Below are 27,509 nucleotides of genomic sequence, written 5' to 3' on the forward strand. Positions count from 1 at the left end.
AGGCCAACAGAGTGGGAAGTGAGGCAGCGGGCATACTGGCCATGAAATCTAAGCAAGCGCTGACTGTGGGAAAAGATGCCAATAGGCATCACAGCCTTTGGAGATACAGGAAAGAAGGTGGGACTGAAATGCTGGGCACAAGTATGACTCCACTGGAATTAAGAATTTTAGAATCTTGTATCACTGGGAGGAAGAGAGAGATAATGGCTAACTTTAGATTTTGATAGCTTAAGTTTGCAAAGGTTTCAGGGCCGCCTTCACTCTTCCTTCCAGAAGCATAGCGCAAAGGAGCCCAGTCAGGAAGGTGGGCAGAGAAAGTGTCCAAGCAGGGTGGTCATCTCAGAGGATTGGCCACACACGGGGGATTCAGCAAGGAAGTAAATAGAATGAGAGCACCGGGGAAAAGTCAGGCTGGCGGCAGTGTGGGAGTGGATGAGTGAAGGGTGGTGCTGAACTGTGTGCATCCCTGGTGGCTCAGACCACAAGGAATCCGCCTGCAATGTGGGAGGCTTCATCCCTGGGTCGGGAAGAGCCCCTGGAGAAGGGAACGGCTGCCTGCTCCAGTATTCTTGCTTGGAGAATCCCACGGACAGAGGAGCCTGGCGGGCTACAGTCCATGGGGTGGCAAAGAGTTGAACACAACTGAGCTACTAACACTCACACGTGCGCGTGCGCGTGCACACACACACACACACACACACACACTGAACTGTATTTGGAGGTGCTGCTGTGAGCCAGTGCGTCTCAGCTTATGTAGACAGACACACAGACCTGGGGGCAGACCTGTGAGCAGGGTCTCGGAGAAGTGACACCCCAGGAGCCGTGAGCACATCCAGCGCCCAGGTCTTGGTTTCTAAATACCACTTTCTGCAGAAAAGATCCAAAGTTCCTCAGAGAAATGGCTGAGAAAGAAGAGGAAGGAGTGAGATGAGCTAGAACATCTCGTGCCAAAAAGTAAGGAGGGCCCTGGAATAACCGCAACTTGTGAAAAGGACACAGAAGCCAGCTGGAGGGAGGGCCTCCCGCACTGACAAAGTAATGATCGAAACGGATTATAATCTGTCATGTAAAATAGGAAGCCATGAGTCCACACTGAGGTAAACAAACAAGTGAGATGAGAAAGCTCAAAAAAAAAGCAAAACAATAAAAGTCCAGTCAATAAATGTAGAAGAAACGATTGAATTAGAAAGGTCACAATTGGGTGCCTCATTATACTAATTAATTCTACAAGACCTAATCAGGGAATGATTCTCTAGGAGGTGAGTGGAACGGAGAATGAGATTTTCACACAATCTGGAAGCATCTCCCACAGAATACTCACTCATTGTGCAGGGGAGAGAATCGGGTGAGCAAAACCAGCTCCACCACAGACGGGCCTTTCCACGTCCCACTAAGCACAGCAGGATGCAGTGCAAAGCGTCAGCACCACTTTGGTGACATTCTGACCAAAGATGCATAATCTGGGTCTAATCGTGAAGAAATACATGGATCCAAATTGAGCGATATTCTAGGAAATGAATGGCCTGTGATCTTTGACATTGTCAAAGTCAAGAAAGTCGAGGAACGACCGAGGAACTGGTACAGGTGATGGGGAAGGACGGACAGGACAGCCAGGCGTGGCGAGAGGCCCTGGGCTGGGGCTTGTTGCCACCGAGGACATTTAGGCACAACTGACAAGACTCAGATGGAGAGTTTGGGTGGGTGGAGGGCTGTTTCTTTGTGGTATTCTAGCAACTTTTATGCAGTTTTGAAATATTTTCAAGGTGAAAGGTAAACATGAATTCAGGGCAGTGCCAAACTTTTAAGAAGTGGCTACAGGCTGATGGTGAGCTGGCGGTGAGCACTCTGAGCTGTGGACCTGCCCTGCTGGGGCTGCTCTGAGATGCTGGGTGCAGCCTGGGGAAGCGGCAGGGAGCCCGCCCGGATCGTCCTCCTCAGGGAACCAGAGCCTCAGAACCTCCAGGCAGAGACCTGAGAAGAGGCTGGATCACTGACACAGCCCCTCCAGGCCCCGCGCAGGGGCCCCCAAGACAGGACCCGAGCAGGAGACATGGTAGCTCTTAACCTGCTGTGTCTCCCGGGGGACCTACGTCATCTTGTTCATGTACAAATGGGAAGGTGCCTGGACCTCAGGCCTGGAGATGCTCATGAACTGATTTGTGTGTGTGTGTGTGTGGGGGGGTCTGGGTGCTAAAATCTGCCCACCCGCTAATGCACAGCTGGGATGGAGAACCCCAGGAATCTTAGGAAGATGATCTCCAGGTTCCTGTCTGTGCTGGCGAGGTCGGGGTGTCAGCACCCCTGCCTCTCACCTCCCCCTTCAGAGCAATCACAACATTATTTACGAAAACTGGTGAGAAAGTAAGCTCGATTTTCAGAGCCAGACCAACAGCCAGAAAAGGCCAAGTTCACTTATGAACATGGACACAAAAATCTTAAACCCAAATTGAATCAAACACTATAAACATCAAATTGTGTTTATCTCAGAAACACTGGGACTGGCGAACATTCGAACATCAACCTAAATCATCTTACCAACAGACAAAAGATGAAAAAAGATGAACAACTTGATAGATGCAAGACACAGTTTGACAAAATTACACTTCTTTATGATTTTTTTTTTAATCCCAAAATTCCCCAAAGCAACTCCTAGCAAAGCAGGATTAGAAAAGAATTGTCTTAACCCAATATAAGCTAGCTGTAAAAGCAAAATACCAAAAATTCCCCACAAAACCAACCATAAATGTTGTAAATGTCAGGCTTGATAATAAAACCTTAACCGAATTTCTTTAAAGTAATAAAACAAAGGTTGTTCTATCACCGCTGCGATTCAATATGATACGGGGGATCCAGGCCGTCCATTGAGAACAATCAATAAAAAGAAACAAAAAACAGAAAGAAAGGATATGAAGGTTTCAAAGGAAGAAATAAAACTGTCAGTGGGAGCAGGTGACGTGACTTCTTTACAGAAACGACCGAAGAATTAACAAACTAACGAGAGATTCTGGGAGCTTTGGGTCGTGAGGCCCTAATGCTGGGCTGGGCTAGGACACAGCCGTAGCCTCAGGTCAGCACCGGGGGCCAGGCAGCTCGGGCCGCCTCCGTTCCTGGGCTGAGCTGTGCGATTCAGTCCCTCTGGTCTTGTCTGCAGGAAGGGGTCACAGTGACTCCTCACAGTCAGTACGAGGATTAAATGAGTGAATGTGGAAAAGCGCTCAGAACACATTTGTTTTGTCGCTCAGTCACGTCTGACTCTCTGCGACCCCATGGACTGTAGCCCGTCAGCCTCCTCTGTCCACGGAGTTCTCCAGGCAAGAATACTGGAGTGGGTTGTCATATCGTCCTCCAGGGGATCTTCCCGACCCAGGGATCAAACCCACAGCTCCTGCGTTGCAGGCAGATTCTTTACCATCTGAGCCATCAGGAAAGCCCACGAATACTGGGGTGGGTAGCCTATTCCTTTTCCAGGGGATCTTTCTAACCCACCCAGGAATCGAACCGGGATTTCCTGCATTGCAGGCCAATTCTTCACCAGCTGAGCTACCAGGGAAGCCCAAGAACACATGAGAGTTCATTAAATTAAAAAAATAAAATTCCAAAATCAACTGTGATCCTACAGGCCAGCAACAGTCAGAAAAAGCCATTTCAGAGGCACTGCTGCTGCTGCTAAGTCGCTTCAGTCGTGTCCGACTCTGTGCGACCCCAGAAACGGCAGCCCACCAGGCTCCCCCGTCCCTGGGATTCTCCAGGCAAGAACACTGGAGTGGGTTGCCATTTCCTCCTCCAATGCATGAAAGTGAAAAGTCAAAGTGCACAGACGCCCATTAATCCTCATGCTGGCCTTGCGACGGCACTGCTGACCCTGTTTATAGGTGAGGACCCTGAGGCTGGCACAGGAGTTAAACATGCCCAGGACCCCGGAGCTGGTAAAGGGGGCAGGAAAAGGGGGCCAGGGCGGCTGGTACAAAGTCCACATTCTTCCTATCATGGCTTTCGGGGCACACTGATTTCCCCCCAGCTGCCCTGCCTTTTGAGGAGCAGAGTGAAGGTAAGAAGAGAGAGCCCAGTGCTTTTCCTAAGAAGGAAACACCCGATGAAAATAGACGTATGGTGGAAAGACATGCTGTGTTCGTGGATGGAAAGACTCGACATCACGAGACGTGAGGAAGGTGAGAAAAACGCTACCTAAGTCAGGCAGTGTGCGGGCGTGTGCGCGCGCCTGCGTGTGTGTGATGGTGGGGGTGGTGAAGACCTCACCACACACTGAAACACATTTTGAAGTCTTGCTAATTAAACAATGTGCAGCTACTTCATGAACAGCCAGACTAATAGAACAGAATAAAGATTTCAGAAACAGACCCACGTGCTCATGGGAATTTAATGCTACAAATGAGGAGGGGGGAAAAATGGACTTCTTAATAGACAGCTTTGAGACAATTACACAGCTGCTTGCAAAATCATAAAATATGGATTCATATCATTCATATAAAAGAACAAATTCCAAATGGATGGAGACCTAAATGCAAACATGAAATCACAGAAGTGGTGGTAAAAACTGGATGAATTCCTTTATGATCTGAGAATGAGGAAAGCTGTTCTATCTAAGGCCTCTACATTCAAATGCTTGCAAGAAAAGACTGATAAATTAAACTTCAATTTTTTTTCGCATGGCAAAAAATTCTATACATAGTTGACAGAAATGCAACATGTATGACCTGCCCCAGAAAGCTTTGGTAACGTCTAGAAAGTTTACACTCCCTGTTGGTTCCGAAATCCCATTCCTAGGGATGGAGCCGAGACTCAGCCGCATAAACACAGAAGGAGTGTGCGAAAGTCTGAGAGCAGCCTTTAGGCGGAAGAAGGCCCCCTGCAAGCGTCTCCCCTAACCCGGAGGTCCACGCCCTGAACCCTGGGGCCTGCAGGCAGGTCACCCCACATAGAGGGACTCTGCAGACGTGACTAAGGTTAAGAGCCTTGAAATAGGGAGATTATCCTGGATTATCTGGGTGGGTCTAATCGACCCTGAAAATGCAAGAGAGAGGCGGGAGAGTGGGTCAGGGAGAGAGACGAAAGAGACAGTGGCAGCCTGAGAAGGACCTGCCCCTCGACCGCTGGCTCTGCAGGTGGAGAAAGGAACGTGGGGACTCTTGGAGCTGGGGATAATGATGCCTGGCTCGTCCCAGGACCTCAGCAAGTGGGCGCTGCCAATAGCCTGGACAAGCGAGGGGAGTGGGGAGATGGTCGTCTCCCAGAGCTTCTGGACAGGAGCACAAGCTGCCCACACCACGGGGAATGGAGCCAATGTTTTATAATAACTGTAAGTGGAGTATCGCCTTTAAAAATCACAAATCACTATATTGTACGCCTGTAACTTATGTAATACTGTACAGCTACTACACATCAATTTAAAAGAAGAGGAGCAGAGTAGCAGGCATGAAATAAGTAAGATAAAGGATTTAGTGTACAGCACAGTGAATACAGCCAATATCTTGTAATAACTTTAAATGGAGTATAATCTGTAAAAATCACTTTGGCCACCTAATGTGAAGAGCCAACTCACTGGAAGAGACCCTGATGCTGGGAGAGATTGAGGGCAGGAGGAGAAGGGGGCGACAGAGGATGAGATGCTTGGATGGCATCACCGATTCAATGCACATGAGTGTGAGGAAACTCGGGGAGATGGTGAAGGGCAGGGAGGCCTGGCGTGCTGAGGTCCACGGGGTCGCAGAGAGTCGGACACGACTGAGCGACTGAAGCACGAGACACAGCACAGTGAATGCAGACAATATCTCATAATAACTTTAAATGGAGTATAATCTGCAAAAATAGTGTACAGCTGAAAGGAATATATATTGTAAATCAATGATACTTTACTAAATTTTTTTAATTGAAAAAAAAAACAAACAAAATACTGCTCCAGCGATAACAGAAAGAGGGACCAGATGAATGTAGAGAACAGAAGAGGTGAGTGTGGGTGAAGGGTGTGTGGGAGCGCGTTCCGTCTGGGCACGCTGAGAATGTTTTATACTAAAAACACAAGTATTAATAGGTCCGTTGTAGAAAGAAGCATAACGTGCATGCACTTTATGTGCAGAGAGGTGCCACGTGCTCACCCATCACCTTCTCTCCATGGACAGAAGAAGGACCCCTCCCTGACCCGGAGCCCGTGACTGTCCTGGCGAGCGGGCCCCGGCAGCAGGAGCAGGCCGCTCCCAGGGCTGGCTCCGGGGGCGCAGGACGCAGGTCTCGAGCAGAGCCAGCAGAGGTGCATCTGCACTCCCGCCGCCCAGCCTGGCCTGACGCCCACCCTGAACAGCGTCTGCCCTTTGTGCCTGGTGGTACTGCTGTCCAGGAACAGTAAGGACGGGCTCCTGGCTTCTGTGCTCCTTGGAGCGCGTGCCTGGCTCTGTCTGGCCGACTCTGTTCCTCTGCTTTCCAGGAGGGACCATGGTTTTCCTCCTTTATTTTCGTTGATGCGTTTTCAAGCTTGCTTTTATTGTTTTGGTTTTCATTTCCCGGGGATGTATTTTTTCAGTGATCCTTTCCTAAGTAATTAATTGTTCCAGCCACACTGATCGATCGGTTCCAACTAGCTGGCCCACTGTCAGGATCCTGCAGAGGCTTCCAGAAACTGTTGGTTAATGAAAGTTTTGAAGACATAGATGAATCCATGCCCTGATTTATGGCCAAGTTTCCAGGATCGAATTGTCTTGCAACAGAGCACAAGCATAGTCATGAAAACCACCAGGGTCTTACTGCTGACGTTAAGGGTCTGGAAACTTACGCTCTCGGAATGCGGCTTGGCGTCAGCTTGCTCTGCTCTGGGTGGAACAAGGTGCCTCGGGGCAGGTGGGATCCATGGAGGCCGGTGGGACCCTCCCCCTGGCGCATGAGCCCTGTGGGTCCTGCTCTCTTGCTATCGTGCTCTGAGTCACGTGCAAAGTCCTCCTAAGAAGGAACCCTGGGCTCCCCATGACCTTCCCCCAGCTCCTCCCTACAGTTCGGACTCCAGCCATCTGTCCCACAGAGAAAGTTCCTGTTCCTTTCCCAGCAACCTGAAAGTCCTTCCCCTGAGACAGAACCTTCATCCCTGAGTGCACAAACGGCGTCTGTTTCTGCTCACCGCTGCGTTCCTCATGCCAGACTAGGGCCTGGAGATAAACACATGCTATAAACACTGTTGAGTAAACGCAGGTTCATCCATTCAGACTGTACCAAACAACCGTCTTAGTCCGTTCTGTTGCTCATTGTGATACAGAATTAAAGGAAAAATCGCAACCAACGACACCATCAAATCGGTGGAACCTATACCAAACCACTGCTGAGCTTTACAAACTTGCTGGCATACCGAGTGCAGCACTTTCACAGCATCATCTTTTAGGAGCTGAAATAGCTCGACTGGGATTCCAGCACCTCCACTAGCTTTGTTCGTAGTGATGCTTCTTAAGGCCCACTTGACTTCGCATTCCAGGATGTCAGGCTCTAGGTGAGTGATCACCATTGTGGTTATCCGGGTCATGAAGATCTTTTTTGTATAGTTCTACTATAGTTCAACTGTATATTCTTGTCACCTCTTCTTAATATCTTCTGCTTCTGTTAGCTCCATACCATTTCTGTCCTTTATCGAGCCCATCTTTGCATGAAATGTTCCCTTGGTATCTCTAATTTTCTTGAGGAAATCTCTAGTCTTTCTCATTCTGTTGTTTTCCTCTGTTTCTTTGCGTTAATCACTAAAGAAGGCTTTCTTACCTCTCCTTGCTATTCCTGGGAACTCTGCATTCAGATGGGGGTATCTTTCCACTTCTCCTTTGCCTTTGCTTCTCTTCTTTTCCCAGCTATTTGGAAGACCTCCTCGGATAACCGTTTTGCCTTTCTTTTTCTTGGGGACAGTCTTGATCACTGCCTCTTGGACTGGAAAAGGTCAGTTTTCATTCCAATCCCAAAGAAAGGCAATGCCAAAGAAAGTTCAAACTATCGCACAATTGCACTCATCTCACACGCTAGCAAAGTAATGCTCAAAATTCTCAAAGCGAGGCTTCAACAGTACATGAACCGAGAATTTCCAGATGTTCAAGCTGGATTTAGAAAAGGCAGAAGAATTGTCGACATCCGCTGGATCACAGAAAAAGCAAGAGAGTTCCAGAAAAACATCTACTTCTGCTTTATTGACTATGCCAAAGCCTTTGACTGTGTGGAAGGCACACAGTCACAACAAAATGTGGAAAATTCTTCAAGAGATGGGAGTACCTGACCCCCCGACCTGCTTCCTGAGAAACCTGTGTACAGGTCAAGAAACAACAGTTAGAACTGGACATGGGACAATGGACTGGTTTCAAATTGGGAAAGGAGTACATCAAGGCTGTATATTGTCACCATGCCTATTTAACTTATATGCAAAGGACATCATGTGAGATGCTTGGCTGCATGAAGCACAAGCTGGAATCAAGACTGCCGGGAGAAATATCAATACCCTCAGATATGCAGACGGCACCACCCTTATGGCAGACAGTGAAGAGGAACTAAAGAGCTTCTTCATGACAGTGAAAGAGGGAAGTGAAAAAGCGCGCTTAAAACGCAACGTTCAAAAAATGAAGATCATGGCATCTGGTCCCATCACTTCATGGGACATAGATGGGGAAACAATGGAAACAGAGAGAGAGTTTATTTTCTTGGGCTCCAAAATCACTGCAGATGGTGACTGTAGCCATGAAATTAAAAGACGCTTCTCCTTGGAAGAAAAGCTATGACCAACCTAGACAGCATATTAAAAAGCAGAGACATTACTTTGCCTACAAAGGTCAGTATAATCAAAGCTTTTTCCATTCAGTTCAGTTCAGTTGCTTAGTCGTGTCGGACTCTTTGCGGCCCCATGGACTGCAGCACCCCAGGCCTCCCTGTCCATCAGTCATGGTTTCCCAGTGGCCGTGCATGGATGTGAGAGCTGGACTACAAAGAAAGCTGAACTGATGCTTTTGAACTGTGGTGTTAGAGAAGACTCTTAAAAGTCCCTTGGACTGCAAGGAGATCAAACCAGTCCATCCTAAAGGAAATCAGTCCTGAATATTCATTGGAAGGACTGATGCTGAAGCTGAAGCTCCAATACTTTGGCCACCTGATGCAAAGAACTGACTCACTGGAAAAGACCCTGATGCTGGGAGAGATTGAAAGCAGGAGGAGAAGGGGACGACAGAGGATGAAATGGTTGGATGGCATCACCGACTCGATGGACATGAGTTTGAGCAAGCTCCAGGAGTTGGTGATGAACCAGCAAGCCTGGCGTGCTGCAGTCCATGGGGTCCCACAGTTACACGACTCACATGACTGAGCGCCTGAACTGAACCGAACCGTGACTCGCACGTGCGCCCCCGCCAGCCTTTCCTCCGTTATCCTGTAAGAGTCCAGTCTGACACCCTGTGTCCCCGCTTGCTCCCACGTCTGCCCCGAGTGCCCCAGCCACTCCAGTCTCCGTTTCTCCTCCTCCAAACGCCACTGCCCCCCAAAGCATCCAAGGCCGCCCCAGCCAGGGGTCATCTATCCTGCGAAGGCATCACTGAGCTGCCTGTCACCTCCCGGCCCTGCGTCACTCTACGGGGACTGCAGCTCTCCGCTTCAGGGTGACCATACCTGTCCCTGCACGATCCACCTGGAGATGGCTGTCTTCCCATCGTACCCTGGTCGGAACTGGAGCGTGGCCGAGCGAGGGCTGATGTTGGAAATGACCAGATTGGATGGAGCACCAGGAAGTTCTGGACATAGAGGAGAGAGGGAAGGTGGAGATTTAAATCCTGCCACAGCTCAGGAAAGGTCACGTCAGCAGCAACCACTTCCAACACGCCTTCACACCGAGACAGGGTTGATTTTCACAACTGCCAGAGCGAGAAACACAGTGTTTCCTCCGAGGCTCCTAGAAGAACCAAAGGGCTGAGTCTCCCTTCTGACAATGCCCTGGTGCCTTTGAAAGAGGACGGGGAGGGGGCATGCACCCCGAGTAGCTCCGGGCAGCTTGAAGCGGGAGGTGTGCGGGTCCCAAGCCGTGGGCTTCTTGGCTCTGGTTTCCAAGACAACCGGACTCAGGTGAAAGTGCAGAACTCGCCCCACTCTGCCCGGGCTCTGTTGCTCTGGCAACTGAACAAGGGCAGGTGGGCTCTGCGTGTGGCCCCTCGTCTGCGGCCACCTGTGGCTAAGCCTCCTCCTTGAACAGAGGCCCTTCTGCAGGTTGATCCCCCTGGCCTGCCCCCGGGAGCCTGTCCCACTAGAAAGTGAGATGCTGTGGGTTCATAGTGAGAGCTCTGACATTACTGGGCAACTGAAAAACGCTCGAGGAAGACCGCGGGATGCGACGAAGGCAAGAAAGACGTGACACCAGTGTCAGGAAAGGCTCCCAGATGCGCCGTGTCCAAGGGACGACTTCTGGACTCACTGTCTCTGGGGTGTTTAAGACCAGGTCTCGCACGGGGGCAAAAGGACCACTCTGGTCATGGTTCAGGGCTGGCACACAGCACATTGCTGGGCCCTCAAGGGTCCTTTCCACCTCACGTTTAATGAACTTGAAGAGAAGACTATTTAAATCGAAGGACAGGTGATTCTATATATCTGTCAGCTCTCTGGGTTCTTTAGCTGGTTCTCCAGTCACGAATGGATGTAAACTTCGAGCACCGCAAACAGATTGCAGCCCAGAGTGATGGTCATCATGTGCGTTTTCTTGGTGTGTCCCAGGATAGACCCCTGGGTCCTGGGGACCTGACCATCAGGGAAGCAACAGCAGCCCCTGGCCTGCCCCCAGCCAGGGTATCAGGCCCACTCAGCGTGGCCGGGCCCAACTCCCGCAGCCCTTCTCTGCATCAGGGGTACTGCTGCTCACAGTCATGCTGGGGCTGAGGCCGCTCAGAGGTGAGGCCAGCTGGCCACTTGGCCCCGGGTGGACGATGTCCAAACCATCCAGGGAACAAGCTGGTCGCTCAGGGATGCTCCGTGTTACCCTGGCCACTGTCCATTAGCCGGTTCTAACGAATTAAATCACATGGCATCATCGCCACCTCATTGTCACCAGTTACTAAGGTCCTAACCACGTTTTGAATGTGTGCTCTGGGAGCTGCTGTGTGTGTGGAATACATGAACCTCTCTGGAAGCCAAAGACTTCCTTCTTAAGAAAGGACACGTGTCTTACGTAAATGCCTTGCTACGCTAAGTCACTTCAGTGGTGTCCGACTCTGCGCGACCCCATAGACGGCAGCCACCAGGCTCCCCGGTCCCTGGGATTCTCCAGCAAGAACACTGGAGTGGGTTGCCATTTCCTTCTCCAATGCATGAAAGTGAAAAGTGAAAGCGAAGTCGCTCAGTCGTGTCCGACTCTACGTAAATGCCTTAGAGAAGACATCTGATCGGCTCAAGTGTGGGCCCTGGCCAGCAGCGTGGGCGCCACCTGGAGTGCGTCCTGGGGCAGGCTCTGCAGCCTTGCTCACATCCAGGGGGTGGCCACGTGGCAGTGGGCCCAGCACAGACTCGGGGCGGGGGTCGAGATGGATGCACAGGACAGTGTGAGAAGCCCTGCCTGAGAGAGTGGATGGTGGTGGCTGTGCGTCAGGGAACAGACAGCCTGCCACGGGACCCCAGGCTCCTGGCTCCCCGAGGAGAGGGCTGCAGGGATGACCACTGGCTTCACTCTCGGGGGCTGTCCTGCTTTTCTCAGAGACCCAAAGGAGGCGACCGGACGGCTTTGGAGAGCACAAGGTCTCCGATTTAGCTACAGAACTGAATCGATGGCCCCACAATGTTTTCTCACATCTGTGTGTTGGTGAATTCCTGGGAAAAACGCTTTCATTTTAAATGTAAACCTTGGAGAGAAACAGTTGAGTGCAATTTCTGAGGCTGGAATGAGTGTGAACGTTTAGGGAGATGATCTGACTTCCAGAAAGGCCCCACCGAGAGTGGGGTCACTGGGCCCCGCCGGGGGCGGACGCACTCCCTGACCTTCACTGAACCCCGTCTGCCTGCTTCCTCCCCACCTTCTCCTCCTCGCAGACCCACACTTTCCCTGATAGCTGAGAGGATACTTTTGTGCTTCTTAGTCTTAACTGCAATAATTCACTGACCCTGACCATCCGATGCCAGGGCTGACACCCCTCTTTCAAAGGCCCCCAGTGACTTCTGCACAAAGATGCCCACCAACTCAGAGCGAGAGCGAGGCCCAGGGGACATGGCTGCGGGAAACTGGGGCGCGAGCGTACTGACCTGGGGGCACCCCGGAGGAGATGGTGGACGAGGTGGGCACACCGGCGCCCGCGGCGGTGACAGCTGCCACGTCGATGGTGTAGGTGGTGAGAGAGGACAGCCCCTGGATCTTGTACTCGTGCGTCGAGCTGTTGAGGGTGAGCGTGAGCCTCGAGGTGCTCTGCCCGTACACCTCCCAGGAGACCTGGTAGCCTGGAAGGCAGGCGGGGCACAGGGTCAGTTCTGGGGTTCGGGGAGCTGGGGCGGAGGTGGGCGCCCCCTGGTCTTTGCGGGGCTCCGAGAACAGTGGGGAGCCCAGCGGGGCTGCCAGTCCAGGGCCCATGGGGACGAGACCCCAGCCACAGGGGGCAGCAGGAGGATGGGGCTGGGGTCTTGGCAAGCTCCGTCCCCGGGGCAGGATGGAGGGGGGCCTTGGGGAGGATGGAGGAGGGGCTGGGGGAGGAAGGGGAGGGGCTGGGGAGGACAGAGAGGGGCTGGGGGAGCAGGGGGAGGGGCCGGGGGAGGAGGGGGGAGGGGCCCGGGGAGGACGGAGTGGGGCTGGGGGAGGAGGGATGGGGTGCCTGGGGGAGGATGAGGGGCCGGGGGAGGACGGAGGGGCTGACGGAGGAGGGCTGGTCTGCCGTCCTCTGTGCAGCCTTCCCTCGTCAGATGATGCACGCGCTTCATCCGCATTTCCATTTTTATAAACCCATATTTTCATCACCCGGCGCCCTAAATCAGAGGCTTGCTCCTGGCTTGCAACTAATTTGTGGAAACGCTGCCGCTCTTCCCTTATAAAATGATTGATCAAGCGCTTTTTGCGGTAAAGTTTCTCCCCCGCCCACTAGCGTTGCTCCCAGCCCTCCTTCCCCCTTGAGCCTGTTTTCCTAGCGTGACACCAGGTCCCCCCGACCCGTGCTCAAGTTCATCCGTCGGGGCCTCAGGATCACAATTCATTCAGCCTTGGGTCCCATCGCGATCCGGGGCTCAGAGAAAAAAGACCCAGGCAGCCCTGAGTCAGCTGCCTGGTGGGGTGTGTTCTGTGATCAGAGAACACTTCGGAGCGCCCCCCCCACCCCCGACGAGGGAGGCGCTGATGGCGCGAAGTGCTGAGAGCGCTGTTCTTCTGTCCTCCCGGCCGAGAGCGGAGACAGAAGTGCTGGGACGCTCTTTGTGCTCCTTCTCACTCTGATGAAGCAATAAATCGAGCGAGAGACTTGCACTTGCAGGTAAACAAGAATTTAGAGGAGAGTCTCGGGACTTCAGGACTTTGGAGAAAAAAATAACGCGAGAAGCCTCTGCCCGTCAGCTGCCCCGCAGCCTGGCGGCCTCCGCGGGCGGGGGTGTGGGGGTGGGCGTGGGGCGGGGGCGGGGCAGCAGGCCGTGGAGGACAGGGGGGCCCTGCCGCACACGGCAGCCCCCGCTTCCCTGAGCTGCACTTCCGGCCGCGGGGTCCCCACCGCGGGCCCACGTGAACCGAACCGCGGACTCGGCTGCCTCCCGGGCCCCTCCAGTCCCCGTCGTTCTACGCACAGAGGACGGTGCTCACCCCAGACCTGAGAGGCTCCTCCTGGCTTCCCGCCCTGACCTGCCCTCCCTCACCCTCAGAGGCAGGAACACCCCAAGGCTCTAAAATCCATCCGTTCTTTTTTTTTTTTTTTTTTGCCGAGTCAGACTTTTGGGACTAACTGTACAGTGAAAAGCAGACCACCCGGCAGGGCAGTGAGGACCGGTGACTTCACACATGCCGTGTCCATGACCTGTGATGTCCTGAGTGCCCCACGCGTGTGAATTCACTCAGCCTCGGACGGAGCTCTGAGGCTGCAGCATCACTGCCCCCGCCTCACGGAGGAGGGCACCAAGGCCGCGGCTCCTCGCCCTCCCAGCCCGCCGGCTCTGGGGAACCCTGCTGTGCCCAGGAGGACTGGGGGTTGTCCGAGGGACCTCCACTCTGAGAGGCTCGAGTTGGCCCCGCACGCACCGGACGAGAAGGGTGCTGCTACACACTCGTGTTCTCATGCGTGCCGTTAACATCACCACCTTGTCCGCCAGACAGTTCTCTTTGTTTAAAAGCTGTTCTTCATCAAGCTTTACTAAAATATAGCATCTTGTTCTGCATGGCAACCTGGAGCCCAAACACAGCGCTTCCAGCACCCTCAGCAGAAGAGGATGAGCAGGGCTCCATGGCACGGCAACAGTCTGGTGGGCGGCCGTTGTGGATGCAAATGAAGCCAAGCGCACAACGGAAGGCCCTCACACGCTTGGGAAAGGACGCGGCAAAGGCCAGCGAGAGCAGCGGGCCTGGATGCTCCGCACAGAGGCATGGAGCGTGGGCACGTGGTGGGCAAGGCCCCTGCAGGCAGGCCTGGCCGGAGTGCTCCTCGGGGCCCTGTGCGGGAGGAGGGAAGAGAGAGCCCCCTTCCCAGGGTGTGCCCTACCTGCTCCAAATGCTGCCTAACTGAGACTAATGACCAGTGGGGCTTCAGAAACGATTCCCTGTTGAGCTGAAGTTCATTCTCCACGAGAGAGCAGTGCATCCAATCGTGAGCTGTCTGTCCGTGTCTTCCTGCTCATAAATCAGCGTTTGGGGGGGACCGTGGGGAATGCTGCCTGTACAGGCGCAGCGCGGGCGGAGTTCGCTGGGCGCCCCGCGCCCCTGCCATCTCCCGCTGGCTCCTTCTGGGCGCTTCAGGGGAGCTCCCAGCACCCAGTCTCCTACGGGTGTCTGGGCCACAGAGCGGCCCGTGCGCAAGACTGGATGTTGTGGTGCCATCTGCTCAGCAGCTTCTCTGACCGGCATTGACGGGATGGCTTGGGAGGGACGGTGGCTGGTGCCCTGTAGACGCTTCCTGAAAGGGGCTTTCGGAGCCCAGGTTTGCCCACAAACACAAACACGGTTTTCTTTTGCTGTACTTGGTGGGATTCTCTCCCTTCAGCCTGTAAAAGGCCTTTGGGGTGTGGCTGGCGTGCCCCACGGGAAACCAAGTCCGTCCAGGGGTGCTGCCCTGCATGTCCAAGTGGAGCATCCAGGGCAGGGAGGGTCCCACAGAGGGCAGGGGTCCTGGGGGGTGACTGTGGGGACACTGAAGCCGGGGTCTGGCCTCTGGGAAGGCCCCCTCTCCCTGCAGCCCATCTTACGGAGTTGAGGGGAGAGGTGAGGCAGAGAACAGACCAGGAGGAACAACGTGCCCCCGAGGGAGGCATGGTTGGAGCGGAGCGTCTGCCTGAAGCTCTGACCCTCGGAGCTGCCACTGCACACCTGCTTCCAGCCCAGGGCAGGGCGGCCGGCTCTGAACAGCGCGAGCTGCGAAGGCCGAGTTCCATGACAAACAGTAGCTGTTGCTGGTGACTGCAAGTGTTTGTTTAATAAAACACGAAATTGGGTTCATTAAGCCCTATTAGCTGCAGGAATTGATGGTCATCAATCAGGAGTGTTGGCTGCGGGTGCCCAGCCTGGGGAGGTGGGCACCACTCGGGGGGGTGATGCCCGTGGGTTTCCCACAAGGCTGGACACTGGAAGGGAGAGGCGGGCGGTTGCTGGGAGGCCTGGGAAGGGCCGAGGGTGCGACTGTCAGTGGGAGACCTTCCAGTGGAGTCTGTCCACCGAGGCGTCCTGGCCAGGTTTTTGAAACGTACCCCCTTTCTGTGGATCCTCAGGGCTGAGCCGATGAAGGCGAAACGTCTGCCTGCCCCGCGGCGCCCCGGCCCCCTGAAGTCCGTGGCAACTGCAGCTCTCAATCACTCTGATTCGGGCCACAGGTGTCCCCATAGGGCTGAGCTGGAAGGACTCCCTCCACGTGGGGGCCGCTGCTCGGCTTTCAGTGCTTCTGAGTTTGCTTCCCTCTTGCTGGTCGTCTGATTTCCTCCCTTTGTGCAGCTTAAAGCCCCAGGAAGCTGGATTCCTCTGGGCGACCGCCCTTCTCTGCCACACCACCCCCGCCACTTGGTCTCATTCCTTCCAGGCGTCTTCCCTACATATGCGGCACTGCGTCCTCTGCCCAGAGGCCTCAGAGTGTGAGCAGACTGGGCTTTGGAGGTCTGATTTCCGTAGGGACTGTCCCCCTTTCCTGGACTTAACATCATTCACAGCTTCTTGAGGGCAGATCTAGATTCATGCATTTATTTAAGAGGGTCAGAGGCGGCATTGGCTCAACGGTGCCCCTAGTGGCGCCTCCCGGATCGGAGCACTCCCCCTGTAGGGGGTCTGGCTGGGCGAGGTGAGCAGAGGGCACCTTCCTGAGCAACAGGAGAGAAGCGGGGAGCTAGCTCAGCATAGGGACAGACCCCGGGCTGTGTGTGGGGGGCTGTGTCTGAGGCCCCGCGTGAACCTGCGGCTGGAGCCAGTCACAATCCCGGGATCAGAGCATGCCGTGAGCCTTTGAATGCACCCTGTCTCCGCTGCGTTCCCGGCGGTTACAGAGATAAGGACATGGAACCGTGTGAACACCACGTGGGGCAGGAAATTCGGGAGGTGGGCGGGGCCCATCGGATTCCAAGCTGGAGAAGCTGGGCAGTGCCCGTGGCGCACACATCTCACTGGGAGCTAACTGGTTACTTAGGAAGGAAATGCAGACATTCTTCTTTCAATGAACGCATCTTCGTCTTTGAAACGGCTGTTCAGTTGCCGGGATATAATACTTATAAGCTGTCTGCACCTAACCACTGAGGAAGCGGAATCGCCCGGCCTTCCCCTGGCCAGCGGCACAGGCCCCGGGAACACGTGGAGCGAAGCCCCGGCCCTGGGCGGGGAGCCTGGGCCAACCCCTGTGCTGCGTGTGGATGATGCGATTTAAATGGAAATTCAGCCCTATAATCTGGAAGGTTCTTCAAAAACCTCTTCTACAAAATGAAATCATTAAAAGTCCTACCAGAGTGAGCCATTCCCCTGAGACGGCACTGCGGGAGAAGGAGGCGGCCGACGCGCAGCCTGGGGCCCTGCTCCCTGGACGCCCCTCACTTGCAGTGCCCCCCGGGTGGCCTGGCATCGGGGCAGGGGACAGGCGTGGCCTGGCCGCTCTCTGGGGTGGGGCCAGGGGGTGGGGGAAGGTGGGGGCAGGGCCACCCCATCACGGCACCTGCGTTCGGCTCTCCCTGCCCACCCGAGCCCCAGCCTCCTCAGCTGTAACACTGCCGTGATCTCAGCTGTCAACTCCCTCCACGGCCACAAGATTACGGAAGAGAAATAGTGGTGAGAGGACACACCCGGAGCACGAGTCTCCTGGGCATGTCAGGGGCGTGTTCAACACGCCCAGGAGACCGAGCTGGCACGCTGGGAGGCTGCAGCCCAGCCAGGAGGCGCCCACACGAGGCGAGGCCCCGGGACAGGTCTTCCCCACCTTGGCCCTGTGACAGTCACCCTGCAGGCCCTGGGCACCCGGGCGCTGCCAGCTGTGGCGCCTGGAGCTGTGTCTGTCCCTCTGTGTGTGGCAGACTTGTTTTGCCTTTTCTGACCACAGAGACCCTTACCTGTAATGATGCCGTTTTTCTCCAGGGGCTCCTGCCAGCTGACCTTGAGAGACGTGTCCAGAATCTCAGTGAAACTCAGGTGGCCCACGGCTCCCGGTTCTGGAAATGAGAACCAGAGACATCCGTTAGCATGCAGCCCGATTCTCTCCAGACGGATTGGTGGGGAACGTCTGTCTGTGGAAGGAGGCGGGAGCTGGGACCAAGCCTGCCGGTCAGAGCCCTCAGGAAAAGCCAGAGAAAACCCAGAAGCACAGGGTCTGAGATGTTAGAGGGACTGGGCTACGGTCACATGAGTGATTTCTGTCGGCCTCACCCCGGCCTCGTTGAGAACTGCAGAGACCGGCAGTGGGAGATGCGGACGCAGTCCCTGCTCTTTCTCCTCATCGGATCTAGTTGAACAATCGGGCGGTTGGACCCCGCAGGCTACTGCTTACTCCAGCGTCCCTGACGCCCCTGTATCCGTGTTGTGTGTCTGTCTCGTGTGGGGCCGCAGCCAGGAGCCCTGGCCAGGAGGCCGGGCCGGCCATGCCTGGTCGCTGGCCGATGCCTGCCAGCCTGATCCAGGCTGTGACCTGCACTTACTCTCCCCAGGGAGCCCAGGGGCAGGGCAGGCGTGAGAAATTTCCAGCAAAAATTGCATGTTTCCCTTGAATTTCCCTGACAGTAGCCTCCTCCTAAGGCAGGAGGGCAGCGCAGCAGAGCTGCAGTTGCTTCAATGCTGGGCTTGGCTGGGCCGAAGCCTGGTCCCTGCTGGCCGGCTCTGTGGTCCTTAGAGTGGCTAAGCCTTAGTTTGCTCATCTGCGAAACAGGGAAAATAAAAGTAACTCACGCTGCAAGGTAATTGTGAGAAAAACATGTAATAAAACACGGAAGCGGTTAGCACGTCCCCGGCCTCACAAGAACACTGACTGACGGGCTGCTGTTGTCAGTAGCTGTCAGTTATCACGCCATCAGAACATGGAGTCGTTTCTAAGCTGAGCTTACTGTCGGTTTGCAAAGCGCCAGAGAGAAGAGGCCTGAAAGGCCAGCACGTGAGCTAAACAGGTCCGGACTCTCAGACCCAGAGGGTCGTCAGGAGTCCGCTCTGACCCTGCCCCGGTTCTCCGGCTGTAGAATTCCACGCCGGCTCAGAGCAGGGATGCGCAGGGGCCAGCCTGGAGCTGGGTCCAGCACCCGGGTCTCCTGCCTGCCCTGGAGGGACTGCGGGGGCCACCAGGGGGCTCTGAGCCCACCGCCTGCTCCAGCTCCTCCAGGCTGAGCACTCCAGCGCCCCCACACCCGGTGCCCTCAGGGCCGCCTCCCCAGGAGGTGGGAAGAGGTGACAGGTGACTGTGCCCACAGTGACGGGTCACACGTGCTGGTTAGGTCCCCTCTGTGCCGCGTGGCGGGGGGGCAGGTGGGAAAGGAGACCCTGGAGAGGAGGCGCAGTGGTCAGACGGGGCGGGGGCTGGTGAGGCGGGGGGAGAGGAAGAGAGTGGAGGTCCCTTGCGTCCCAAGTCCCGAGCCGGGCATCGTGGGGCGCCTGGCGGCACCCCTTGCACCCGCAGTTCACCAGCCCTGCTCCGCGTGCCTCTCTGCGGTGGCACCCCCCACATGCACCCCTCTGCCCTTTTGCAGGAGAAGTGCAGGGGAACGTTAGGGGGAGGAAAGGGAGGCGCAAAGGCAGACTCAGAGGGGAGACAAGTGTGCTCCTTGCTGGGTGGGGAACCAGGTTCCCACTGGCCTCCCGTGGACACCTCTGGGCAAGGGCACACAGAGAGCTTTCTCACAATAACAAAGCATAGTTTCTTCAGCCTAGAACAGGAGAGCATGAAGTCAAGGGTCCCTGGTGTCCATCCTGGAGCCGAGCTCAAGGATTCCAGCTAACCGGCCTCAGCCCTGTTCTGCCCACTGTCAACCCTGTAGAGACAGCAGGATTTTAAGGCGAATCCCACACCTGGTACCCAGTTGGTACTTGGACAAAGCTTCTGAACACACCTCGTGATTTAAAAAAAAAAAAAAAATGATAACAGCCTCAGCAAATTCACTCATCTGGGCGAAACTTTCAAAAGACTCTTTATGGATAAGCTCACACGCTCTGACAAATTTCACTCTCTGAGTGTGGAACACCGTAAAGCAGGATGGCTGTCAAGACCGTCTCGTCCTCCTCCAATTCTAAGATTCCAGAAAGACACTCTGACGGATTTTTGAACTGACTTGTTCTTTTTTTCGATCGATAGAATAGCGAAGAAAGCTTTTTGCTCCTTTTATGTTCTCAGTGTTTCTGCTTCCTGGATTCCTGCCCAAATATGCTTGTCCTCTAGCTCTGCTGGAACCAGCTGGCAGCGTCTCGGCTGAAATTTATATTCTGTTTCCTCTCTGCTGCGCTGCCCCCCCTCGCCCCCTCCCCACAGTTCTTATTTCATCAGAGCTTTGGAGAAGGAGGCCCGCTGTGTGTGCAGAACTGACCAGGGCACCATCTGCGTCGTCAGTATGGGGTGATGGGGGCCATTTCGCTGGCACGCAGAGCCCCAGGTCCTCTTTTAAAGGCTGCACCCCCAGAGCTGACAGCAGCCCTGTGGGTGCTCAGTCGCTCAGTCATGTCTGACTCTGTGTGACCCCGTGGACCATAGCCCTTCAGGCTCCTCTGTCCATGGGATTCTTCAGGCAAGAATATTGGAGTGGGTGCCCATGCCCTCCCCCAGGGGATCTTCCTAACCCAGGGATTGAACCCGCATCTCTTAGGTCTCCTGCTTTGGCAGGCCGGCTCTTTACCACTAGCGCCACCTGGGAAGGCCAACGGCAGCCCACCTCCCACCTCTCAGGGAGACCGTCCACGCCCACGAGGATGCTCTGTCTTTCTAGGTAGGACCGACAGGCTCCCTGTCTATCAAAAAATGGTGGTTCAGTTAGAAAATTCTAAAAAGATGATGTCACTGCTACTCTTCTCAACTCTCAAGAAACTTCTCGTTTCTCCTTCTTCCTGACGGTGGGCCTGGGGCCCTGAAGGCCCTGCTCCCTGGCCGCCCAGCACGGTGACGTTTCTCCTTCTTCCTGACGGTGGGCCTGGGGCCCTGAAGGCCCTGCTCCCTGGCCGCCCAGCACGGTGACGTTTCTCCTTCTTCCTGACGGTGGGCCTGGGGCCCTGAAGGCCCTGCGCCCTGGCCGCCCAGCACGGTGACGCCTCCTTCTTCCTGACGGTGGGCCTGGGGCCCTGAAGGCCCTGCTCCCGGCTGCCCAGCACGGTGACGTTTCTCCTTCTTCCTGACGGTGGGCCTGGGGCCCTGAAGGCCCTGCGCCCTGGCCGCCCAGCACGGTGACGTTTCTCCTTCTTCCTGACGGTGGGCCTGGGGCCCTGAAGGCCCTGCTCCCCGGCTGCCCAGCACGGTGAGATGTTCCGCGTGGCCCGAGTCTGTCTTTGTTGGTGTTCACTCGCTCAGTCGTGCCGCCTTTTGTGACCCCATGGACTGCAACTTGCCAGGCTCCCCTGACCTGCACTGTCTCCTGGGGTTTGCTCAATCGCATGTCCACTGTGTCTGTCTAACTGGCAACAATAGAGCTTTTTAAGTCAAGAGTTCAGCCGGGAGTCTTCTCTCATTTATCTGAAGTTCCCTGCTTTTGGCACTTGTTATTTTTAGTAAGTGTCCTCTGGAAAGTAACACCCAGTGTCCAGTTGGACCTGCTGTGGCTGGAGCTGAGATGCTGCCCTGGGCTCTTCTCTCAATAATGAAATGGAAGAAAATGCCCACATGATGAAGAGCTGCGAGGGGTGCCTGGGGCGCTCTGAGAATTCACCGCCGCCTCCCTCAACTGGGGGTGGGGGGCTTGCCTTCCCACTCGCCTGCAGTCATAAAGGAGTCAGCTGTGTTTCCTTCAGGGCAGTGGAGAAGGGGCCTTCCAGCAAGCAGAGCTCCTCCTCTTCCAGAGCCCCCCCTACCCCGAGGCCCCCTGCTCGCCCCTCTGCATACAGGCTCCAACCAGCCTCCTCGCACACGGCGGGGCCAGGGCCCAGCCAGCCTCCTGCTTCTCTGAAGCCCCCTGATCCCAAAGCGACTGCACCCACTTAGGTGGTTTAACTGCCAAGGGCCTCATACTCAGACGCCCCGAGGTAGCACTGATTTCAAGCATTTCCGTCTGTGGTGAGACTGCACGCTTCCGTTACAGCCCCAGCCTTTCCTGGGAGAACACGGTCACAGTTGCTAAGTGCTGGACTCCCAAATCTGCTTCTTCAGGCCCGCTGCTGCCTCGACGTGCGCGGGCCCCGACTGCACCCCGCGTCCCAGCCCTGGACCTGCCTTCCCATTCTGGTCACGGCCGTCACCGCCGCCCCGTCACCCGAGCCGCACTTTGCAGAGTCATCCTGGAGAGTCCCTTCTGCCCACCCCGGCCCTGGGCCCCGCCAGCCCCGGCCCTCTGTAACACGCCTCTGCGTCTCCCCTGTGCTAGCCCCGCGTCCGGGGCACAGGCTCTCATGATTGTCCGCCTTCTCCCCAGACTGCATCACCTTGGTCTCTAGTCCATCACCACAAAACCTCCAGACAGAGCTTTGAAACCACTCGAGCCACAGCCCCACGGGAAGTCGTTCCGCGGTCCCGAATGCCTAGACGGCTCCGACTACGAGTCTTAACTGAGCCGTTGAGATCCCTCTGGTCAGCTCCCAGCTTATTTCTCTAGGGTCACCCGCACCCCATAGATACACGAAGCTAAGCTGGACAGGACAGTGGCCCAAGCCTCTTTGATGACTAAGGGGTCTTGAGGAGACCCTTGGAGAGGGGACTCACTGTCTTCATGCGTCCATATGAGCTGCGGCGTGCTCGGGGGCCCGTCCCCGGGGGTGGTGAAGCACAGAACGGACGTGAAGTAAGCAGTAAACTTCTTCAGGTTGGTGATGTACCCGTGGTGGACTCCGTGGAAGTCTGGGGCAATGGTGACGACAGTGACAGCTTCGGGGACGTCATCTGGCCAAGCCAGAAGCTGGGATGGAACAGGGTGAAAACGAGGTTTAATTTCATGCTTTCAGCCTCAAATCTGCACCAAAATTTTATTTTGTGATAATATGTCTTCGAAGAATGCAAAATCATGATCAAGAAATTTACTATAGTCTACATTTTATAATCTCGCTGAAAAATATGGATTTTAAAAGATATCTCACAGACTACTTGAGTACAAATATGTATATTTATGGGCTTCCCAGGTGGGGCAGCGGTGAAGACTCCGCCTGCCAATGTGAGACAGGCAGGAGACGTGATCCCCGGTCGGGAAGATCCCCTGGAGAAGGACAGGACAATGCACTCCAGCATTCCTGCCCGGAGAATCCCACGGACAGAAGAGCCTGGCGAGCTACAGTCCCCGGGGTCACAAAGAGCTGGACGTGACTGAGCAACTGAGCACGTGTATATTCCTATATGCATTTTATACACGTGTATATAGAATATCTACTGTAACTCACATTGGGAAAAGACACTTCTCAAACTTTCACTTTCTCTTCACTTAAACTTGTTGCAGAACATACATATATTTAACATTAAGAAGTAAAGATGACATTACCTGTTATTTGAATGGATCAGTACAATAAAACATCAATACAAATATTTTTCTGGATGGGCACCTACTCTGACTCAAAAAGAAGTCCTAAGTTCAATGGGAACAGTGTTAATTATTTATAATTTATCTCATGCCGGTTTTCTAAAAATGGATTTGGGGAGACTGATTATGAAAATCGAAGTGTTAGTTGCTCAGTCATGTCCGACTCTTTGCGACCCCATGGACTATGGCCCTTCAGGTTCCTCTATCCATGGGATTTCCCAGGCAAGAACATTGGAGTGGGTTGCCATTTCCTTCTCTGGGGATCTTCCTGACCCAGGGATCAAACCCGAGTCTCCTGCATTGCAGGCAGATTCTTTACCACCTGAGTCACCAGAAATACAGTATATATACACATTCCAAAGGAAGTTATTTTAATGTTTTGGCACATTACTGTATGAATGTGACTTTTAATTCCTCTGACATCAAACATTTCTAGCACTAACTAGGTCTGAAAATTGACACATCACAGGACAAGGAGCGTATTTATGTAGAGTAAGGTGACAACCAAGCCACTGAATGAACGCCCTGGTCTTGCCAGAAAGATCTTCACTGATCAATATTATTTCAAAGAAACTTCTGTCTGTAGCTACCTCTGGAGGAAAAGAAAAGACAGGACAAATTTCCAACTATGCCTGTCTTTCTAGTGAAAAACAAGTGTTTTAATAAGTTGACTCCAAATGGCGGGGGCGGGGAGTGAACTGCGTTCTGAGGAAATAACACTCTCTGAATCTGAAATTATCAAGTTTTTAAGCAAACTAGGTGGAACCCCTGAGTTGACCTGCTCCTGCACAAGATATGTGAACACATCACACTGTAGATGAAATGAAGGCGGGCTCCCTGCCCCAGCCAGGAGATGCTTATCCAAAAGGAAAGCAGAGCTGTGCTTCTGGAAGCTGCATGCAGGCACAGCTCTGAAGGTCAGAGGCTGGTGCTCAGACCCGGCACAGGGCAGGCAGGAGCGCGTTTTGTGTCTGCTCAGTTCAGGTAGGGGCCCGAGCCAGCAGGTCTCGGTTCCACACACAGAACTTGTCCTGAAGCAGTGAGGGGGCACCTATTCATCATTACTTGGTAGAAACCTCACTCAGCTGTGCCCCGTGCCCTCTGTTCCGAGTCTGCGCTCCTCAGAGAGACCCCCTTCTGGAAGGAAGCATTTAGGAAGCATTTGGTACGCGTTTGGTAAGCATTTGATTTCAACCTGCCAGGCCGGGTCTCCCACCGGTCATTTTAAATGGACGGCCTTCTCATAGCGTTGCTCAGTCCTAGCGGAACCAGCCTTTTCTGGTTTTTTTTTTTTTGGCTGTGCGGGATCTTAGTTCCCCACCCAGGGATTGAACCTGCACCCTTGGCAGTGAAAGTACAGAGCGCTAACCCCTGGACCAGCAGGGAATTCCCAACAACCATCCTCTCGACGACCAGTAATTAGAGTTTATGAGTCAGTATGGCTGGTGATAAGACTGCGGATGAAAGGAGACCCCGCCAAGGTCAACACGTCTGTAATGGATGCCGTGGGTTCCTCACGAAAAGAGGTGCGGGGCCCCTCCCTGATCATACGACCGCGCCGGCGCCGAGACGGCCCCCTCCCTGGCTGTGGCCCCAGGCGTACCTTGTATCCCTGGTTGATGCCGTTGATGAACTGCTGAGGTGGAGGGTTCCACAGGAATTGGATGGTGGTGGAGTTCACGGCTTCCACCTGCACATTCTGCGGGGGCGCGGTCGGCACTGCTCCAGGACGGGGGCAGCAGGAGGCCGGCAGGAGGCACGGGGGCGGGGAGAGAAGAGACCCTGAGCCGCCGCTCTCGGCTCACCAGCACGCTCAGCGCTGCGAGCCCGGAGGGTGCTGCACGGTTTTGGAAGCGAATCGTGATGTTACAACAGGAAAGAGCTGGGCTACTCCTCACTTTCTGTTGGAGAATTCTTAAAGGCACAGGCAGAAGAGTGGACCAGGTCATCTCAACCCACGGTGAGCCTTTCCTAGGGGGTCCCAAGATAGACAGCAAACAAAAGCTTTCTCTGATTTTTTTTCAGTTAGCCAGTATTTGAGATCAAGGCAAGGTTTGATCTAGGCCTCTGCATCCCCTGTTACATATCATTCTGTTTTCAAGCCCAGTTATCCTTTATATATTAAAAAAAATCCCTTTTCATATGTACTTACTTATCCATTCAGAGGCTAAATTTCTCTTTGTCTGCCATAGAAACCACCATTAAAAAAATTTCCACTTTCCATTTCTTTTATTGAAGAGCTATTGAGCCCAATTATGTGCCTGCCCAGAGCCCTCCAAGGAAGTCACGTTCCTGGGGAGCGGCTCACTTTCAACTTGAATTGCCCCAGGCAGCTCCCTCCAGTGCACACACAGGTGGAGCCTCTGTGCCAGGTGCGTGCGGAAGGCTTCAGGCCAGGGGACACCGCACGAGGGCTGGGAGAAAGGGCAGACCTCCGAGGGTGGAAAGGCCTTGAGAAAAGTGTTCGCTTCGGGGAAAATGGAGTCAGCAAAGGCAAGCGATTATGAGAAGCCTGGTGAGTGGTGAGAGAATGATGGGTGTGGCTGGACATGGGGTTCTGGGGGAGGAAGGGGCTGAGAAGGTGGGCGGTCACTGTGGGGATGGCCCTGGACGCCGGCCGCAGAGGTTGAGAGCGTACACGGAGGGCAGTGGGAAATCAGCGGGCTTCTGGAAATGGCAGAGACAGGACCCGGCCGGCCTCTGAAGGACGGCCTCTGCAGAAGGGGCAGGCCGCAGGCTGTGCTGTACAGCTTTCTGCGGGACACATGGGCAGGTCTTGGTTCTTTAGGAGCTTGTTTTAAGGGAAAGACAGCGGATCCCAGAGGATCCTTTGGCTCCAGGAACAGAAACAGAGACACGTGTCTCTTGGCACAGAACACGTGAGAATTCAGTATGGTCCTGTTAAAAATCACCGCAGCTTTCATTACGCTCTTCTTCAGAATCTCACGTCATCCGGCAGAGATGAGAAAGACACACGGTCTCCTAGCCCTCCCCTCCAGACTCCAAGCCGCCCACCTGCTCCCGTCTTCTCCCCCTGCGCTGTCTCTGGCCCCTCCTTCCACACCATACCAGGAAGACTGTCCTGCTCACTTCCCGCTCAGCACCATCCTGAAGTGGTGGACTGCAAACGGCCACAGGCATCACTGAGCCGAGGGTCTGGGCAGCTGGGAAGCACGGCACAGCCATCAAACACGAGGAAAAGCTGAACAAATGAAAAAGTCTTACCCTTTTGTGAGCCCATAAGGAAGCTGAGGCCACCGGGCCACTGTGTCCGAAATACAAGAAAAGAGGGACCCTCCCCCTCTTCTTAAAAAATAGCTTAAAAGTAAAAGAATGGGAAAAAATACTCGAAAACACTAATTAAGATAAACCTGGTGTCATTACATTAATATCAGAGTAAATATCCTACCAAACAATAAACCGATGATAAACCAGCTCGTGACATGATGATGGCGTGCTCTGTCCCTCAAGAAGACCCAACAATCCTGAATGTGGATGCACAGAGCTTCAGCGTACAGAAGGCAAAACAACAAAACTGACAGTAAAACTACACAAAACTCCCGGGACAGGTGGAGACCTCAACACTCCACCCAAAAAAACAGGCAGGCCAGGTGTCTCAGTAAGGATCTCCGAGGCCAGAGCAACACCACACAGAATCTGACCCACACGATATTTACGTAGAAATCTACCCAAGGGCAACAGACTACACATTCTTCTCAAGCACATGTGGAACTTAACCGAGATGGACACATTTGAAATATATATGTCATGCAACACAAGTCTAAACAAGTTAAAAATAACTGAAATCACAAAAAGTGTCTTTTATGACTCAACAGGATTAAACTTGAAATTAACAACAGAAAGATATGTGGAGAGTCCCTAAAAACTTGTAAATTAAGGAACACACTTCAAAGTAACCCATGAGTTAAAGATGAAATCACCTGGAAAATTAGAAAGCATTTTTAGTTTAATAAAAGGGAAAAACACAACATACCAAAATTTGGGGATTCAAAAGTGCTGGATCATCAAAAAAGCAAGAGTTCCAGAAAAATATCTACTTCTGCTTTATTGACTATGCCAAAGCCTTTGACTGTGGATCACAACAAAATGTGGAAAATTCTTCAAGAGACGGGAATACCAGAACACCTGACCTGCCTCTGAGAAACCTGTATGCAGATTAAGAAGCAACAGTTAGAACTGGACATGAAACAACGGACTGGTTCCAAATAGGAAAAGGAGTACATCAAGGCTGTATATTGTCACCCTGC

The 27,509-nt window shown here is 54.0% G+C and overlaps 1 protein-coding gene across 1 annotated transcript in view; it reads right to left on the bottom strand.

The window, feature by feature from the left end:
• Nucleotides 1-27,509, bottom strand: part of SDK1 (sidekick cell adhesion molecule 1) — a 743,568-nt gene that overhangs the window by 97,393 nt on the left and 618,666 nt on the right. Inside the window, exons 20-24 of the mRNA XM_070363134.1 lie at nucleotides 24,845-24,960; nucleotides 22,437-22,629; nucleotides 17,677-17,775; nucleotides 12,232-12,423; nucleotides 9,625-9,746 (exon numbers count right to left, since the gene is read on the bottom strand). Of these exons, the coding sequence (XP_070219235.1) occupies nucleotides 9,625-9,746; nucleotides 12,232-12,423; nucleotides 17,677-17,775; nucleotides 22,437-22,629; nucleotides 24,845-24,960 (722 nt within the window). The remainder of the gene's footprint in view (nucleotides 1-9,624; nucleotides 9,747-12,231; nucleotides 12,424-17,676; nucleotides 17,776-22,436; nucleotides 22,630-24,844; nucleotides 24,961-27,509) is intronic.

The sequence above is a fragment of the Bos mutus genome, chromosome 25 (genome assembly GCF_027580195.1).
Source record: "Bos mutus isolate GX-2022 chromosome 25, NWIPB_WYAK_1.1, whole genome shotgun sequence".
Taxonomy (NCBI): Eukaryota; Metazoa; Chordata; class Mammalia; order Artiodactyla; family Bovidae; genus Bos; species Bos mutus.